We start from the raw sequence: 20,149 nt of genomic DNA on the forward strand, positions 1-20,149 counted from the left end.
TTATGATTATAAACGATTTTTAATCTTTCCAAATTTGTTATCATAATTGAATTTTTTTTATCATGATACTGATAGTGGATTTCGCCATCCTCATTGGTAAAATTGATGTTGAAATCGTTTAATGTATTTGTTAGCATCGATTAAGAGATTTGATTAAAAATCATTTTCAATTAAAAAATAAAATATTAATTGATGCTAAAATTTGGTTCCTCCTCTGTATGACCTTCATGAAAGAGTAGAAGTATCGGGTATTGTAGTCACATAATCTGATCCATTTAGAGAGGAGATGTTGACAACATAACAAATGGAACCAAAGTTTTTTTATACGAATCAGATCCCAAAGGCAGAGCTAACCAATGATATTCCCCCATGTTAAAGTTTGGCCAAACACTATCCACACCATCGGACATAACTGGCTCTGATATCAGGTTAAAGTTCGATCAGACATCCGAAAGGTCCTCTTAAAAACCGATTCTTAAGGGGTAGCCTATCCAGCTATATAAGCATTTATCATGCTCGTTAACCATCCAATGTGAGACTCGCAACACATCCCCTCGAGTGAACTTTAACATGATATCAAAGCCAATTCTGCCCGATGGTGTGGATAGTGCCGTTAGCTCTTGCTTTGTGGTGACGGCAAGGGGACGTGTTGCGAATCTCACATCGAGTGATTAACCAGCATAGTAAGTACTTATATAATTGGGTAGACCATCTCCTTAAGAATCGATTTTTAAGAGAACCTCTCGGATGTGTGGCCAAACTTTAACACCCCAGATATCATTGATTGTAGTCTCTTCTATGTGCTCTGATTTTGTTTATTGTTGTGCATTTAATTCGATCTCTAATACCCTTTATATTAAGAGAGAGCAACTTCATGGTGGAGCTCCCTACGCCCCTTCATTTAATTTGGCCAAGCAGCCCTTTCCTCCAACTTTTGAATTTATTTTTTGAAGAAATCGTGAAGATCTTGTCCACGTACCCCTAGGGATTATCAAGTCCCTAAGAAAACTCAAGTCCAATATCAATTCTCAATGCTTCCTTAGCTGGAGTAGCACAGCTACATAAATTTAAACCTTATCAATAATTGATAATGCTATTACTACGCGGGTTTTTTCGTTTTTGTTTTTCTGGTTGTTCAGCCGTTCCCCAATTTACCAGGGAGAAATGTTCACAACACAGTGACGGACATTGACATTTGATTCCCACTACAATAGAGTCTTGCTCTACGGTTCTACCACAACGAGTTCGAATGCAACAAACACATATAGATAGACAGTTGAAGAAGGGAACTTATTCCCCCCATTTCAGTTGTTCTTTTACACAGCAAATACAAAAAAAAAAAAAAAAAAAAAAAAGAAAGAAAGAACCACACAGAGAGATTCTCTTTCCTAACGGAGTCACATCACGTCGATGTCTACCTTCTTGACTCAATATCAAGTTGAATGTGTTTGAGCAACACCGGAATAACGATATCCGGCGAGCTTAGCTGCGGCAAATGACCGTCCGTTGCCATGACCTCCACGATGGACTCAGCACCAATGTGTTGGTGGAGGTACTCCGATATCATCACCGGAACAGCCATGTCTTTCTCAGCTTGTATGATGTGGCAAGGGACAGAAACAAGGCTCAGAATCTGCCTCATATCGCTTTGAAAAATGGTTCGCGACACAATTAGCGCTATGTCTGGCCGCATGTTGAACAACGTTCGACTAAACTCCTGCACCGCCACAGACTCCATGTCCCCGCCCACAGCCAAAGGAGCAAACCCATAGCACCATGCTTTGTAATTCGCCGCCATAGCGTCGAATAATTGGTTCAGATCTTCCTGCTCAAATCCTCCATAGTATTCCACGTCGTTCAAATACCTTCCCCCAAAACAAAGAATAAATGTAATTGCAAGCCAATTTTTTGCTTAACAAAAGTCAAACTAATGAAGACATAAGATAAGTTTGATGATTAAGAAAAAAGAAAAAAAAAATTCAGATTCGATTTTTTTTTATTAATAAAATTAACATACTAACATCCGATTAAAAAAAGAGGTTTAGTGAGGAAAATTGCTATTTCACGTGTGACGAAAATTTTAGTGATGAAATTTTAAAAATGACTGCATGTCAATTATTACCTGGGGGAAGCGCTGACCATGATGAGTTTGGTGAAGAGATCGGGGCGAGAAATAGAAGCAATAGCGCCGATCATTGCGGAAACAGAGTGGCCAACGAAAATGCAAGATTCAACTTGGAGCTCTTCTAAAATTGCAAGCAAATCAGAGGCATAGCCTTCTAAGCTCGAGTGGCGCTCAAAATCGAAGTAGTCAGGGTTGGTGGTACCCGCACCCATATTGTCATAGAGAATGACACGGTAATCGTCGACGAGATAAGGTACCAAGTGTTTCCACACAGACTGATCCGTGCCAAATCCGTGAGCCAAAACTATACATTCAGTGCCTGGTCCCAAAATTTTCACGTTATGAGCTTCAGCTGCTATCCCCATTTTGTCACTCAAACTTTCTCCTTCCTCTTCCTCTCTGTGTACACTGCGAAATGTTGCCTCTCTGTTTCTGTTTTCACTTTTGCTTAGTTATCGACCTCTGTGTGAAAGCACGACTTTCAGGCTTACAGGCCCGCCCTATATTTGAACTTCTATATAGAGGAGAAGTAGCACCACACCTACCGATATATGTAATTTAATAATACTATAAAATATAAATTGCAAAAAGAGGATTCTGGATTTTTTTTTTCTTTGTTCGTTGGATACTGGATAGGAAAACAAGTGGATAATATATATCCCAAAACTAAAACCATACATTATCCCTGGTTTCAGAGAAAAGAAACAAGGAACGAGTAGTTTGTACAATATTTTAGATTTTAATCTTGTTGCAATCAATGTATCCTTAAAAGAAAAAGAAAGAAAGAAACAAGGAATGGGGAGGAAAATTAAATTTGAATTCAACAGAAATAAAAGAAAAAAATATTTTTAAAAGTGGATCATTGAAATTAGTAATTTAACTTGTATTATGTTAAGCACTCGTGAAAAATTGTCAATTATAATAATTTTACTTGCCCAAACAAGATCATTTTAGTAAAAGAGATACATGTGATTTCAACAAAAAATTAAATAAAAAGAAAATACTTTTTCTGTCTTTTCTCTTCTTTATTATTTATTTTTTCCTGTTATCCAAACATGTGGATAGTTGCACGTCCCAACTCCCATGGGATCCGAATTAATGGGAACTTGGCATTATCCTTGCAAATTGATAGGAACATTATAGGCATCAAACTCTCACAGAGACTAGAGAGCAACTGGTCGAGCCCAAGTCCAACTAACAAAAAATAGTTATCCACGATGGGGCCGTGAGCATGTGCACGTTCTGTGACCTGGTCTTGATTTTGGTCTAGGTCATTGCCAGACAAAATGACGAAATTGAAAACTAAGCGAGAAAATGTTCTTCTTATTTTATTTCAATTATTATAAGTAAAATATTAATGAGAATAAGATATTTTCAGATTTTTTAGTTACTTTATTTGGACATCTTCAAACTGACGTTTTTTTTATATGTATAATCTATAATTATTAATAATGAAAATTATCTCATTTGTTATACATATTTTATGGAACAATTTTACTTTTAAATTTTAAAATTTTATTTTAGCTTATATTAACTTTTCACTATTTTTATATTATTGTTTTTTTTATCATTTTTTATTAATTATATCTAACTTCTATTTTTTATTATTTAAAAAAATTAGAAAGAGATAGAATGTCTCTTCCCCTAATCACAATAACATTATTAGTGTTTTTCACGTCTTATAACTTACCTTTCTTATTCGATGGCTTCAATATCTTCTTGGCATTCCATTAAAATGTTAATTAAGGGGGGATCGATAAGTTACTCTTTATAATGGCTATTTCACATCACAGTCACAGTTGTTGTTATAATGAAAAAAGATACATTTTACTTGATAAAATATCTTGTATTTTTTTATATAATTGAAAATATGATTAATTAAAAATTACATAACTACGTTAAAAATTAAAAAAGAAAAAGAAAACTACGTCAAAAGATGCAAAACCTAGAGACCACGGCATCCCGGTGCCCATTCTTGGCCTTTGCGCCTGAGCTCCAGTGCTAGACAAGAGGTACAGCACAACATACATATCTTTATCAGAAGAATAATGATATTTTGGTTCTAACTTCTAACGCGAAAGTGCCCAGTTTTTTAGGTTACCTTTTTAAAAATGATTTTTTTTCGTAAGCTTAAAATGTATATACCTAAAAAGGAAATAAAAAAGACTTGAGACAAAATAGTAAAAATAATAAATAATTGGATGAAAAATAAAATAAGAATTATAAGGTATAAACAAAAATTAAGGTGTGAAGATTAAGTTATTTTAATTTGAAACAATTAACATAACCAGCTGAATGATTTGCAATGTATCACAACTTAGGTCATCTACTTCTTTCTTTCTACCTTCTATAAATATAATGGGAACAAGTGTTTAAGGTTTCTCATTGTTTTTTTTAAGTTGTTCTTAGTCCTTATATTTTAAAATCAATTATTTTTTGTTTTCATATTTTTTATAATTAATGATTTTTCGCGCATCCTGATATTTAAATTTTATAAAGAGGAAAAAAATTATCAATTATAAAAATACAAGAATTAAAATTTACGTTTTTAAAATATAAGGACTGATATTTTTTTGGTACATATGTTTTTTTTTTGTACATATAGGAACTGATATTTGATTCATCTAAAGTGGGAGAACTTAGTAGAAAATAAAATACACTCACAATCATTTATTAAAAGTTGGAATTGTTATTAATTTATTTTTTGTTTAATTACTCATTTGATCTTTATATTTTTATTATTTGTATCTTTTAGTCATGATAGTTTTAAAGTGATTTTTTTAGTCTCTACGGTTTACATTTTAATTTTCTTTTAATTCTATAATTTGAAAGTGATTTTTTTAGTTTTTGCATTTTAATTTATTTTTAGTTTATATAATTTGAAAATGATATTTTTAGTTACTATACTTTATATTTTAATTTCTTTTTAATCCTTATCATCAAAATATGAATAATATTATCAATTATAATTAACTACAAAAATATTAACAAATAATTCATAAATAATTTATCACAAGATAATTTGAAATAAAAAATAGTTGATAATTTATAACTAATTTGTAACTAATTATTTTTATATTTTTTTTATAAGAATTAAGATGTATTTAAAATATAAGTTATAAGAACTAAAAAGATTACTTTCAAACTATAGGATTAAAAAAATTAAAATACACTATAAAAATTAAAAATATCATTTTTAAATTATATGAATTAAAAGAGAATTAAAATGTAAATTATAAAAATTAAAAAAATTATTTTTAAACTATAAAAACTAAAAAATATAAATCATGAAATTATACGAATTAATTTAATATTTATTTTTTTCAGCTGTTCTGTTCTTTTTTTTTTTTGAAAGAACACCTGCTGTTATTACGAAAATTGTACTGTAATAAATCTAAATAGCATTGATAGGCTAAGTTACCGTACAAAGTACAAAACTTATCATTGAAAAGCAAAAAGTTGAAAAAAGTTACATCCAACATTTATTATGCTGTTTAACATTTAAAAAGATAAAAAAAAATATAAGTATGATAAAATTTATAATATAATAAAAAAACATTTGTGTATCATTATTTATTAAAATTTCTCTCTTCGGAAAATAATATCAACCTGCATCCCAAAATATCTCACATAACCACAAAGAAAACCTTCCTTCCTAGTCTTGTTTTTGGTTTTTATATTCTCACCTTTTTTTAATAAAAAAATTATGGGATGAAATTTGAGAGAAGCCCAACACTGGAACAATACACTGGTACTGTTCATATCCAGATATTTTAAATTTCATCTAAATAAACTATATATATTTTGTAAATTTAAATTTGGTAATTTCTTTTAAAATCTTATATGAATTTAAAACTACCCTAAATTATACATTCCTCAGAAAATATAATCCCCAAATAACGACTCAAGCGATCAAATTCTATAGTGGGAATTGGGAACAATGGTCTAAAAAGACGGAGAGAAACAATAAGGTTGGCGTCAAGGGAGAAGACAATTGGAACTCACTCCGAAGACCAAAATAACGAGCGTCAAACCTGTGCAGTGCTATATGGTCTGGAAACTGTCATATACTTATATGTTGACGCAGGTCCTTTAACGTTACAAAATGTTGTTTCTGAACAAAATATGAGCGTCCATAGAAAAATAACAAGATGGTGGATAGACGTTATTAAAAATATTCAGTTAAATTTTGGAAAGAAATTAATTATTAATAAAATTTTATATAATAATATAGTGACCTAGAAAAAGTATTAGTTTTTGCAATATTATACGCCTTGATCTGCAAATTAGGAAACCCATCAGAAAGACAAAAAGTAGAGAATTGTGATGTAAAAGTTATAATAATCATCTTATTAAATATTGAAAACATACAATCAAACATGCGTAAAATGCTTTGCTACCCAACTAACTGCCCATGGCCCAAAGGCTGCAACAACTTTATAGAAATAAAAGAAATACATTCCTATATTTTAAATAAAAATATTAACAAGTATTTTTATGTTATTGGTCAATAAATTTAAAATAATCTTTTATAGAAACTATTAACAATATAATCTTTAATTGGTTTCATCTCATTTCACATTTTTGTCTTCTTTTTTTTCTACTTATTGTAAAGGTGTTAGGGAAATTCCAAATAACATTCCTCTAATAATAATACTTTGGGACCCAAGTCAAATCACCTAAACTTTTATCCCTAATAATAATAATTTACGATTACTAGTTTACCTTATTTTTACATATTCAATAAATATCTTATATGTTATTCTATATCTAGAAAGAATATATATATATATATATATATATATATATATATATATATATATATATATATATATATAAAGTATAGTGGGTTTTATGATTTGATAGTTAGAGAAATAGAAAAAAATATGATGATTAAGATAATGAGTATTACTCCTTTTACAATCCTTTTCATTTGGCCACCGTAACTACTACTTTTGTATGTGACAAATTTCTTGTGTAAAAAGCAGTACGTGGAGAGTCACTGCTAATAGCTAATTCAATTTAAAGATCAGCTTCATCTGAGCTCACAGAGAAGATATCAATAGGAGTATTAATGCAATCATAAACTCCTTTACGTCTTGATCTACCATTTTGAGATTCTTTTGAATGATCGAGATATAGAACGATCACTGTAATATCATCATGAAAATGGCGCCTTAGACCTTTATCTGTTTTCCTTAGATCCCCATACCTCATTTCTCTTTTCTTTGCAACCTCTTCTAGTGCAGCTCTCGCCAATCGTTTTGCAATTCCCTACAATGATAAAACTTACAGTTCTCACCAATCGTTTATTTGTTTGTTTATACTAACTTTTTAATTTGTGCTCATAAATATACTAAGAAATAGTCTAACACTAAACCATTAACATGAGTGTGTAGTTCGGGAGGTTTGTTGAGTGTGTAGTGTGTACACTTACTATTCTGGGACTTCTGGAGATGATTTCAACAGCCGCTTCATCAGTTAAATGCTCCCAAAGCCCGTCTGATGCAAAGATCAAAAACAGATCATCTGCCTTCAATTTACGCGCCAATATCGATGGTTCAGCTGTCATTACAGGTCTCCTCAAGTATAGTGGACATACAAATTGTTGGAACAGAGGATTAGTGTCAAATTCTGGTTTCTTTAGGTAAACATCTCCTATTGATCTTGAGACCTATAAGGCCAAAAATAGTTTATGAGAAACATTACGAATTTTATAAAATTAGAAAGTTCACTGGACTAGCTTTTACGGAGGTAGAAATTCAAACTGAAAATATGAAACTAGTTAAAGTTTAAACAGAAGCTCTGGAATGACGCGGAAGAAGAATATCACTTGAGTTACACAAATTATAATGGAGGTAAACTAGTACCAGCATGATATAAGCTGATTTTTTTTGTAACCATGATATTAACTGGTTTCATCAATGATTGATTCTTTCTGCATAGCTTCTCACGAGTTGGGAAGAAATGTTGTAAGATTTTTTTTTTCCAAAGGATTTTCCTCAAAAGTTGAACGTGATTACTGGTTACAGAATCAGATCATGAGGACCTATTGAGAAACCAATTACACGCTCCACTCAGATTTGTCCTATAATGGAGACAAATTTAATACCAAGATTATGTCATGTAAAGTAATCCATCATAAAATCACATCAATGATCCACGCCCACTCGTCAGGCCATAAACAAGAGGAGACGAAAACATGTGACGGGACTCGAAACATGGAAGTGGAACAAAATATTGTGCCTAAATATTCATTTTAAGAAGATTTGCTTCCTTAGGTGGAATCTTTTTAAGAGAACAACTAAAACAACGCACTCCTTATCTCTCAAAATCACAATCACTAAATCGCACTAGATGACGACCAAAGCTTAAACTAACCCTTGGAACTCTGTTACATGAAAAAAGCAAAACAAGAGAGGAGAAAAAGGTTTATAATTTGAAACAAATCAAAAATACAAAAAAATAAAATTATTTTATTTTTAAAAAGCAATTTTCGTTTTTTTTTTCTTTGATCAATTATAAGTTGGTGAAAATTTATGTTTAATAAATTATAAATGAACATTCATGTTTCACAAATATTTATTAGATATTTTTATTTTCTCTATTTTTTCTTTCTTTTTATCACACTATCATGTCTATATTTCTTTATTTTTTCTCTCAGAGTCTAAAATAACATTTCATCTATTATATTTATACTTCTCTCTTTTTTCACTAAGTTGTCAAATAGCTTCTTGGTGACTACCAATATTTTTGTAAAAGTTATTTTGGTTATAACTTCTGTTGGACCACAGGGCAATGCTGTATGCATAGTAAAATTCAGTTTCCAGGTGACCGTACAGAATCGCATGACATAATTTATTGAAGCTCAAACACACTCAAATAGTCCCATGGAACTATAATTTTTTTAGGGGGGAAAAAGAAATAAAGAAGACATGCAAATATATTTTTTTAAGTGCAGAATGTGGTGCCTAGGTCAAGTAAAAGTTGTCCTAGTGCCAATGAAGCTGAAGTTTGCTGATCTTGTTAGTTCACATCACTAGTTAAACACAAATATAAGCAGAAAATAGATACAAACAATTGTTGAACAGAAAACCGAAGGAAGAGGAAAATAGATGAAGGGTAAATGTATTTATACCTGAATAATGCCCTTGATTCGCCAAACTCCACGAGTGCAAACCACAATGTGTGGATCATCAGGGTGAAGAGCTTCAACCTCCTTTCTAACATTCTCCACTCCAACATTATGATCAGTGGACAAACGCTCTGCCACCACAGCACCAGCACCACAATTCACCTCTCCTTCCAACGCTTTCCGACCCAAAACCGCCCTCGAATCCCCGAGATTAGCAACATAAAGAACTCCCTTTGAAATCGCTCCCAGAAGACAACACGAACCCACGGAAGCTATCTGTGGCCGCGCAATCCATGATTCCCTCACTACACGCAAAAACTCATCTTCCGTTGCCTCGAACGCCTTCTTTATAACTTCCTCCGACAAACCACCCTCCTCTGTTGTGAATTCTGCCACTCTGAATAATCAGTTTCGTCATTTTTATGTCAAAATTTAAAAACCAATGAAACGATCAAAACATATATATTGTTGCGAGTGGGAAATTATTAGGTAACTCTAGACATATGGTCCTAACTAATTTTTATGTAACACTTATTTAAAAAATTTTAATTGCTAAAACAATTAATACTTAAAATGTGAAAATTAGTCTAAATCATGATATTAGATCACCTAATAATCTCTGTTATGGAAAAAAAAAAAAGATGGTCCTAAACCATCATCATTCAGACTAATATCCATACAGCACCAAATAAAGTGTAGGCTATTCCTTCATCGGTTATCAAACTTTTAAAGTTTGGTTTGTAAGGAGGTGGTTAGCGAATTTGACTCTCATAGCTTTGATAGGGTAGCTAATTCTCTAACTGGCCACACTATTATTCCAGGATGCCTGATTGTATTTCCCATCATATTTTTTTGAAAACAATATAAAAAACTTTTTATCTTAGTTTGAAAAACTTAAATATGTGTTACACAGAAGTTAACCAGGATCATGAACATATAATTGTCAGAGACTATCTAATAGTAATTTTTCTTCATACTGGATAATACAGCTACTACTGTATATAATAATGTAAAATTGATTTTTTTTTTCGCATCTTACTGCGAAGGAAGGAGAAGAGGTGGTTGGTGATGAAACGGGAAGCTTCAGGACCACCGTGACCGTCGTATACACCAACAAAGGTTGCGGAGGGAGAGGTAAATACTTGTGCTTGGTCTTCCAAGGATGAATTAGCTTGCACCACTGCAATTGAGTAGTTCCCTGAAGCGTGGGGCTTAAGGTCTGTGTGCCAGAGGAGGCCGTCGTCGTTGCCTCCACCACCGAAGCACATCTTCAGTGGCTTGCGGCACAGCTCCAACATCCTTAATGCTCTGTCTCTCTGTTGTGTTGTTCGGTGTGGTATACGCGGTACTTGAAAAAAGAGGGAGTGAGTTTTGGGTTAGTCAATAAATAAACTATGATGTCTTGTCCCGTGCAGTAAATGGGAGAGACGAAGAACGTGTGGATTCCGCGTTTAAACCTAGAAAAATTAGTATTTGAGTGTTTATATTTATACATACACGTATTTCAAACACATGAATCACCCATGATCCATAGTTAAAATTAATTTTTCTTGTATAAATTATTTATTTATCAAATAAAAAAAATTAAAACCTAACATATAGATGACAAAACCTATTTGAAAGCAATTAATATAATTCAAGCTGTGCCCACAAATGGCACGATTAAAAGCAATTAATTTTATTCAAACTGTGCCAAAAAAATGACAAAATTAAAATAATTAATGTTGTTATAATTAATAAGAAAATCAAAATTATTTATATAAGAATTATTGTAAAAGGGAATAGTTATAGATAAAATAAATATACATGAGCAATTAATTAAAAGAAAATAGCAATCAACATATACTCTATCTACCTAAAAGGAGAAGACATTGCCTAATATTTTTAATCCTAACAAGGGTCGTGGAGTTAAGATTACAATTCCGAAGGAAGAAAGGGAATTACAATGAAAAAGGGGGGCGAACATGTAGTATCTTAAGGGAAATTTAGAATTGAGGTGCCCCTGTAGGCATAGGCAGTTCCACCCCTGTGCGAGAGGTCAAATAGAATGAAAATGGATGGAAAAAAAGTGGAAAAGGAGTATTATATTAGGTTATTTATTTGAGATGGAAAAAAATATAAATAGATGAAATTGTTGAATTAAAATAATAAATAAATAAGGAAAAACTAAAAAAAAAAGAAAATGAAAATGTAAAAATACATATTATGAGATAATGAGAATGAAAAAATTAAATTTTACTCTTGAAATCCTGATGATTTAAGAGTCTCTTATTTTAAAAGTAAACACAATTCATTTTAAATTATTAAATATAATTTAAATTTGTGTTAAATTCTAATATGTTATTTAATTAAAAACTGTTTTTTTAAAGTCTGCTTGTTTGTTTTACAGAAACCTATTAGGTTATTACAGTCAGTTAACTCCAATATAGGACCCACCCACCCAGTCCCAGTCCCAGTCTTGCTTGAAATGGAATAACCCTTTTCTCGACGATTAATATTTTAGTATGTATGATGAATATGATAAATATTTACTTTATATGATTAAAATTTATAATACAAGTTTAAATATATAAATTATATTTTAGATTTATAATAAATAATTTACATTGATTTGTGAATGAATAATTTATTAGAAACTAAAAACCTCTAGAAAAGGTTGTACTAGCATTATCAGCCTTTAAGACATTACAAGAAGGAACAACATAAAAAGATGCAACTGTACCCTGAATTTCCAATCTATGCTTGGCCATGGCCAATGTATCAACTTGATTACCTTCACATATAATAACATCTTCACGTGATAAGTAACAACTAACAAGATAAATGCTACTTCCTCTAAAAAAAAAAAAAAAAGATAAGCGCTACTATGTTATTTAATTAAAACTGATCTTTTTAACTTACAATTATCTTATGAAATAATTTACCAAATATATTCTTTATATTTTTTTTTCTTTTCTCAATTGAAATAACCAGGAAATATATTTGGTTCTTTTGAACCCTTTTGATTTTTTCCCACATGCAAACATAGCATGAAGGGTCTATTTGGTAAAGTGAAAAGAAATAGGATGTAATTAAAAATAAAAATAAGTGAGAAATAAAATATAAATTAAAGGTGTTTTAAAAAATAAATGAAAGATAAAAAAATTAATAAATGAATAGAAATATGTGAAAAGTAATACAGTATATCTCATCATTTTTAAAATGTTTTCACATTATTTTCAGTCCATAAAAAACCCGTCCCCAAACATGTCTAACCAAGATCCTTTATCGCCTCTACATCCCCCACGTCTCTACCGCCAAAATCTAAACCATTCATTACATTCTATTTTTTCCTTAAATTACTGTACACTAAATAATTAATGGCAGATATTTGGCTGCAAACAAACTTTGTTGCACGGGATCTGATTTGGATTTTTTTTAGCTATCTAATTTTTCACCAGCCAAACAAAGACGAAAGGTCGTCGACAATTGTAAGATTTAAAAAAAATGTTTTTTCTTTCGTTTTATAGAGAATTATTCATTTTTAACTTTATGGATCATCCGGTCATACTGTCGGCACTTCCAATTGATTATTCCTTGTCTCAAAATAATAATCATTTGTAATTTTACACAAATATAAAAATAGTGATAATTTTACAAAATTAATATTATATCATCATTAATTCATTTATAGATTTATTGCCAGCATAATATTATAAGAAATATAAAAAAAAAACGTAACTAATGTTGTATTAAAAATTAAAATGATAATTAGTTTTGGGATAATTTTTTTCTGTTACACAACAATTATAATAACATGGATGGAGCATTTTCTTAACAAATTCAATTGACAGTTTAAAAACTCAAATTTTTGTTCTTATTATTTTATGAAAAATACTTCCATTAAAAATTTGTTTTGAAAAAAAAAACAAAACAATGACAACATTTTGTTACGTTGAATTGTTTTGAACATTTTTAAAAAAAAATTAAATAACAGAAACAATTTTTTTATTGTGTAACTTTAATCAACGGAAATATGTTTTCATCAAAGGTATTTTTAACTAAATACAACGGATATTTTTTGTCTTTTTACATTGAGTGGGAGGGATGGTGCCAATAGCAAGGGCTTTACTTTTATCTTTAGTTTAGAACATTTCCTCTGGGGTCTTCGGCCCTCCAATGATCCAATCAAGGTACCCAAATAAAGGTGGTTGCTTGGGGCACCCAACAATCCGGGTGAAAGGGCGAAAATGCCCTTCACTTTTTCTTATAAAAGTCAAATAGTGACTCATCCATACGAGTCATTATTTAACTTTTTTTTCTCTTCCTTCTTCCTCCGTTCTCCTTCCTTATTCCTTCATTATGTTCCTCCGTGACCGTGTCATTCGTGTTGTGTTCATGCTACTGCTGTCGCCGTGATCGTGTTGTGTTGTTGCTGCTTCTTCCTTCTTCTTCTCCTTCGAGGTAAGTTATCCTTCTTCTTTTGTTGTTGTTGTTTGTTTGTGGTTGTTACTGCTTGTTCTCCTTATTGATTGCGTTTTTCTTGGTGTTCACTGCGTTTGTCTTCTCCTTCATTGGCATTTTCTATGTGTGTTCACTGCGTTTTTGTTGGTGGTCTGCAAAAATGAGACATGGATTAGCAATCTGTATATGATTTTTTTTTAAATTGTGGTTTTTGTTAGTTAAAATCCATATGGATTGTCAATCTGTATGACTTGTTTTTTTAAAAAAAATTGTCATACAGATTGACAATCCGTATGGCTTTTTTTAAAATAAAAAAATCTGTCATACGGATTGTAAATCTGTATAGCTTTTTTTTTTAAAAAAAATGTCATACGGATTGCCAATTCATATGACTTTTTTTTTTTAAAAAAAAAATCTTGTCTTACGGATTTGCAATCCGTATGAGCCATATGAATTGCTAATCTGTAAGAGTTTATTTTTTAAAAAACATTTTTTTGGAAAAAAATAGGAATAACGAAAAATATTTATATTCATTTTAGTTTGTTTATTATTGATTTTATGAATGATTTATTTATTTTTTCAGTTTATCTAAGAAATGTTAGTAGGATTATATTACAATTTAGATTAGATTTCGGAAAGAAAAATTAGATTAGAAACAGGAAAATGTTAGTAGAACAAAAATACTAAAATATTATTTTGTCAAATATATTTCAGAATGTCACGCTCTCGTGCGTTGTCATCACGTTGGACCAGCCTCAATGAGGAACTGGAACATATTCTTGCGAATGTGCCTAGTAAGAATTAACATATAGTTACTTGAATGTTAATTCTGTTTTGTGTTTGAATGTCTGTTAATTGTTTGAACGTTAACCATGTTAGAATTAACAATTAAAGAGCACGGGGAATGGAGGGAATTGACAAACATGATGCAGAATGTCACGGCTCCACCAGAGGCTTTTTTTCAGACCATTCATGCAGAATGTCACGGCTCCACCAGAGGCTTTTTCCCAGATCGTTCATGCCAAGGACCAAGTCATGTTGATTTAATTAAGATTTGATTTTTTTTGTTATTTTCTGTAACTAACCAACCTTATTTTGTGATATGACATGTAGATTTTCGGTGAAGTTGGTAAGGTATATGCTGTCAAGTGGAATGATGTACTGGACGGTGTATGACATTTGGTTGACAAAGACGAAACTATCATAACGTTGTGTACAACAAAGATTTGGACCAACCAACCATTGTAGCAGGACAGACAACATTATGAGATTTTTACTAGTTGACCGAAGATCATCTAGTATCCTTGTATTATTATGGTAGCGGTGCATTTTTTCTTATCATATTCAAGACCAGTTGTTTGCCCAGATCATTCTCAAGATGACACTCTTTATACCATCAAGTGTCAAGTTCTGTCACCTTCAAGGTTTATCTCACTGAGCAGAAAGTTACTTGTAGCAGTCTAGTAAGCAACTTCCTAATTTAGTTGTCAGCATTTCTTTATTTTTCAAGTTTTAAATTTCATAACATAAATTGTTGACATAACATTTCTTTATTTGTCAGGACGTTCCAAGTGGCATGTATTATTTTCTTAAAGACAAAGGCTGAACGCATTTGCACTTAAAGGACGTTGCAGAATGTCGGCTCGTGTTCATTCATTATAGGAAGACACTGAATATTGGAGGCAGATGGAAATAGTTTTGCGAGACATTGTCATTGACCGCTGACATGAAAATAGTTTTTTGAATTCATTGATCCCAATGTTAACCGTGTGCTCTATTGGTCGTGTTTATGAACAATTTAGGATTTTGAACATTTTTAATTATTATGAACATTTTAATTACATATTAGTTGTTTTATAATAATTGTTTTATCATGTCTTGATTCTAAATTTGTTGCAACAATGTTCTTATATATAATAGTTGTTTTGTCATGTATAACATTATCCCATTGTTTTTTAAAAAAATTGGTCATGTTTTTGAAATAAATTATTTTTAATTAATGACCAAATAAATTTTTTTATCATTGTTAAATTTAACCAATTACTAAATTAATCATTAAAATATTTTTTAAATTATTTTCTTTTATCATTGCAAAATTTTGTAATCCGTATGGCCATAACTAAATTAAATTTTTCTAATTGATTTGTTTTAAGCAATAAGTGAATTAAATTTTTCTAATTGATTTAATTTATCATTGTAAACTTTAAAAGAAAAAAATTAAAAATGATTTGTACGTACGGATTGACAATCTGTATGGCCATACGGATTGCCACATACGGATTGTCAATCCGTACGTACTCAAATTCTTTTTTGCACTCCTCTCCTTTTCCGACAACGAAAATTGATAAAAATTTACCGTATACTCCTAAAAAATGCACGTATACCACCAAAGACCAAATACGCTTTCAAAATGCCCTAAACGGAAGCAACTTACACTAAGTCACGGAAATTTTACGAAAAAAATAGTGCTGCAGAAATGAAAAATTTAACCTGCTATTTACAACCGAAAATACCATAAGGATATTTTTGACATTTTGGGAAATTGCTGGGTGCCCCAGCAAAAATGCTGGTGCCCCAAGCAATTCCCCCATATAAAGTATCCGTAACTGTCCATACTTGGGCTAGATTAAGGCATGCTGTTTTGTTTAGTTAATCAGAGAGTTGGCCTAACGTCCCATTCCAAATTCGTTGGGTGACTGATATAAATAAAACAGGATTTGACAAATAAAATAAAATAAAACTGATTAGACATCATTATAATTATAATTGATTATGAACGTTATGGTAGTTATGAGTACCAATCCTAATTATTACCATTGTCTTAAAATGATTTTTTTTTCTTCTCACAGATATTTTTTTTCAGAGATAATTTTATTCAAGACATTAAATATATAAAAATTTCTTCCAATGAAAATTCAAAACCTGATTTCTTCATCCCTTTATATTGGAATCTTTTTGGAAATTTGTATATGTTTATCCCTTGTTTATGTTTGTACCAGTAAAACTGAACTTAAAGATTATAATAGGTTTTTTTTACAGGCGTAACATGATAATAAAAAAAATGTCTTTTGTATTATTTTTTTTACTAAAATATCCTTAATATCTTTAAAATGTTTTTAGTTAATAAATAATAATATTATAAATTAATAAGATAAACCATTTATCTATCTTATAAGGTTTGAGAAAGATAACTAGCAACAAATAAATAAGATAAAATATATAACTATTATTCTCCCTTTACACGTTAACTAATTAGGTAAAAAAATAATTAGATTAAAAAAATAACATAACGAGTCAGAGTATTTTCAAAAATAATAGCTCAATTTTTTAACAATTTATTATCATTAATTAGTTAATTAATTAATTATCTTAACTGATGTGAATTAATTAAAAAGATGTCGTTACATTGTACTTATTTCAAATTTTAAAAAAAGTGTTGAAATGTATATTATTATTATTATTATTATTATTATTATTATTATTATTATTGGATGATTTTTTTAGAAGGCCAAAAAGAAACTTTTTTGCCACCTGCCCACACAAGATGTGTGAAGCAAGATAACACCGAAACACATACAAAGAAAATGCTGCAAGTATTACAAATCATAGAATGGGATAAATTATTAGCTATGAAAATATCATTATTATTTCACATACATACTCCAACCAACCAATCCAATCATTAAGCATCGAAGTTCCTCCAGTCATGACAAGCATAAGCACCAAATTATCAGCACTTATGGCGGACCTTATCATTTTATAATTCACGGACACAGATCTCACCAACAATATCTTACTAAACATATTCAATCTTTAACACGCCTTCAATCACCATCAGTCAAAAAGAGGAACGAAAAAGCAAAACTATCATTCTCACGAGGGTAACAAGTTTTGATTACAGAGTCTCCAGTCTCCACCACAATGATGTAATTCTAATTCAGAACAAAGCAAAACAAAAGCCAGCGGCTATAAAGGCAATTTAATCTAAAATTCTAACATAATAAAAAATAACAGAAAATTACAAGCGTGTGGTGAGCCAAAGCATTTGAGGTTTAAGATAACAAAGCTTCTTCATCGTGATAGCTTACATGCGAAAGCTCCTTTATCCATTCAAACGTTCGACGACGCGACATGGTTCTCTTTCCTTGCTTTTGTCTGTGTTTCTGCCTCTTCCTTTCGATCACTTTTTCTTTCGTTGCGTGCGTTGTGTTGGCGCTTTTAATACCACCCTTAATCATGGCCATGCCCGATTGCACTGTTTCAACAGAACATTTGCAACCACTCCAAAAGCCACCAAATTTTTTGAAAACCTGATTTTTGTTGCCGCTGTAACTCGTTTTCACAGAGCCATTAGCATTGGCGTTGCTATTGTTGCTGCCAATGCTAGTGCTGCGACCCATGTGATTTTTACTAACACCGTTGGTACTACGAACCTTGAGATCTTGCAATGCTATCTCAGGTGCAGGCACCACACCCAGACGGAAAAAGTCCCATGCTGATGATTTTCTACCGTGATTGCTGAAGCTTGTTTGTCTTGGAACGGTTACCTTCAACTGAGGTTGGGGACTTGGATGCGCGTGGAAATGATTTTGATTTTGAAGTCTGGGTTTGGAGATTCTTGGGGTTGTAGTGGCGGTGGAGCAGCTGCTACTAGACGAATTCTGGCTTCTAATGCTGCTGCTGCTTCTACTGCTATTGCTACGAAATTCTCTCACGGAAACGTGGTCCAAGGATTCACATCGCTTAAGTGAGAGATGCAATGGGAGAATTTGGCCTTGGAAGAAAACTTCATCTGCAGCACACATTTCTGATTCTGTGGAGAAGGGGCCACCCCATAAGCGGAAATCAAAATCTTCTTCTTGGGCTTCAATGATTTGAGAATCTGGTTTTGCTTTTGATTGGACTTCGTGGTCGACCAGATTGACAGGAAGATCGCAAAGTGACAATGCTTCTATTTCTGCTTCTTCCTCCTCCTCCTCCTCCTCCTCCTCCTCCTCTTCTTTCAAGTGTTGGATTTTTTTCCCCTGGGTACTATTTGTCGTCATCTCACAAAAGGAACAGGTGCTGTTGAAAGATTGGGATTTATAGGGAAAATGTGAGTGGAAATATTTGAACAGGGGAGGGTGGATCGGTGACAGAGAGAGTTTGGAATATAAAGAGGAAAAAAGTGCAAGTATTGAGAAGTGAAGTTATCGGTGTAGGCGACCTAAGATAATGTCTTTTCCATGTTTGAGGGTGAAGAAAAGAACTGTGTGCGAGAGCTCCTTTTGGCATGGGCACTATCAGAGACAGTACGTCTCTACCGTCGCTTTTGATGTTATTCTTCTGGATGAATAATCCTCAAGAGTGGGGTCGAGTGTGCTATATATTTAAAATCGAATATTGATGTACCGTGCACATTGTGTGCCTCCTCTTCATGACATCTACGATATGTTTGTTTAGTATGGGTCCGATTATATTTTGAAAACAAAAAATTTTAAATATTTAATTAATATTTTTTTCTATCATATTATATTATTATTAATCAAATTAATCATTTATTTTTCTCTCTTAAGTTATAAATAATTTAAGGTTATTCAAGAAACATTTTTCTTTTCAGACTGAAGAAAGTAAGAGGTGAAAAAAATTTAAAATTTAAATTATTAAGACGTTTTAATGTATCTATTTGAAAAGATATATTAATTAATTTTTTAATAAGCTTTTATCATATATGAATTTATATATTTAGTAAGTTATTTGTAATTATATATATATATATATATATATATATATATATATATTATATCAAATTCTAATGTTCATTATATTATTATTGGATGCTTCCAAATAAAGGGTAATTTAGGAAAAAAATTGTTTTTAATTAAAATTTACATAATTAATAAAAATAACTAACTTTCTTAATAAGTAAGAAATTAGTTTTTTTTTTTTTTTTAATATAAATGAGAACAAATGCAACACTTGTTTTGGGTAAGGAGCTTACCGACGACTGTCGGTAATCTTTTGAGGGAGCAATACATGAAATTTTAGTCCCGAGGTAGGTATTAATAGGCAAGTAACTAGTATTAGTAATTTTATTAAAGGTGTCATATGATAATAGAATAAATACTTAGGATTGGATGTCATTGTTTTAAAGTTTCATTGATTGTAATTTGATTTATTTTTTCTGTTTGTATTTTAAGATAATATCTAATTATTAGGCGAGATCAAATGATTTATGTGTAATTTATATAAATTATTATATCATTCAATAATTTTTAATTGAATATTTTTTTATCTTAAAACATACTGTTGAATTGAAAGTTCATTTTATAGAGATTATTTTTATTGAATCATTCACATAAATCAAAATTAACGCATATATATATATATATATATATATATATATATATATATATATATATGTATATATGAGAATGTTTATAGGCACACACACTCTTTTTCAATAT

At 31.0% G+C, this 20,149-nt stretch overlaps 3 protein-coding genes across 3 annotated transcripts; all 3 read right to left on the reverse strand.

Annotated features, from left to right (window-relative positions):
* Positions 1–1,165: 1,165 nt before the first annotated feature.
* Positions 1,166–2,836, reverse strand: LOC100809424 (probable esterase KAI2). Its single transcript, XM_003517278.5, has 2 exons — positions 2,123–2,836; positions 1,166–1,865 (listed from the first exon to the last, which is right to left on the reverse strand). Exons 1-2 carry the CDS (start codon positions 2,488–2,490, stop codon positions 1,415–1,417), a joined length of 819 nt encoding a protein of 272 aa, XP_003517326.1. The 5' UTR covers positions 2,491–2,836; the 3' UTR covers positions 1,166–1,414.
* Positions 2,837–7,000: 4,164 nt separating this feature from the next.
* LOC100809958 (probable protein phosphatase 2C 63) lies at positions 7,001–10,644 on the reverse strand. Its single transcript, XM_006573587.4, has 4 exons — positions 10,300–10,644; positions 9,264–9,649; positions 7,563–7,799; positions 7,001–7,399 (listed from the first exon to the last, which is right to left on the reverse strand). The coding sequence occupies exons 1-4, from the start codon at positions 10,556–10,558 to the stop codon at positions 7,148–7,150; spliced, it is 1,134 nt and encodes a 377-aa protein (XP_006573650.1). The 5' UTR covers positions 10,559–10,644; the 3' UTR covers positions 7,001–7,147.
* A 6,760-nt stretch (positions 10,645–17,404) lies between these two features.
* On the reverse strand, positions 17,405–19,148 carry LOC102660882 (uncharacterized). Its single transcript, XM_006573588.3, has one exon. It carries the CDS (start codon positions 18,746–18,748, stop codon positions 17,756–17,758), a length of 993 nt encoding a protein of 330 aa, XP_006573651.1. The 5' UTR covers positions 18,749–19,148; the 3' UTR covers positions 17,405–17,755.
* Positions 19,149–20,149: the final 1,001 nt, after the last annotated feature.

The sequence above is a fragment of the Glycine max genome, chromosome 1 (assembly GCF_000004515.6).
Source record: "Glycine max cultivar Williams 82 chromosome 1, Glycine_max_v4.0, whole genome shotgun sequence".
NCBI lineage: Eukaryota > Viridiplantae > Streptophyta > Magnoliopsida > Fabales > Fabaceae > Glycine > Glycine max.

Excerpts from the sequence above, each read along its gene's own strand:
- LOC100809424 (XM_003517278.5), bottom strand. The coding sequence starts at position 2,490 with ATGGGGATAGCAGCTGAAGCTCATAACGTGAAAATTTTGGGACCAGGC. Across the intron at positions 1,866-2,122 it reads ATGGTCAGCGCTTCCCCCAG|GTATTTGAACGACGTGGAAT; the intron begins GTAATAATTGAC and ends TTTTGGGGGAAG.
- LOC100809958 (XM_006573587.4), bottom strand. The coding sequence starts at position 10,558 with ATGTTGGAGCTGTGCCGCAAGCCACTGAAGATGTGCTTCGGTGGTGGA. Across the intron at positions 9,650-10,299 it reads CCTCTTCTCCTTCCTTCGCA|AATTCACAACAGAGGAGGGT; the intron begins GTAAGATGCGAA and ends TCAGAGTGGCAG. Across the intron at positions 7,800-9,263 it reads GAATCAAGGGCATTATTCAG|GTCTCAAGATCAATAGGAGA; the intron begins GTATAAATACAT and ends TTGGCCTTATAG.
- LOC102660882 (XM_006573588.3), bottom strand. The coding sequence starts at position 18,748 with ATGACGACAAATAGTACCCAGGGGAAAAAAATCCAACACTTGAAAGAA.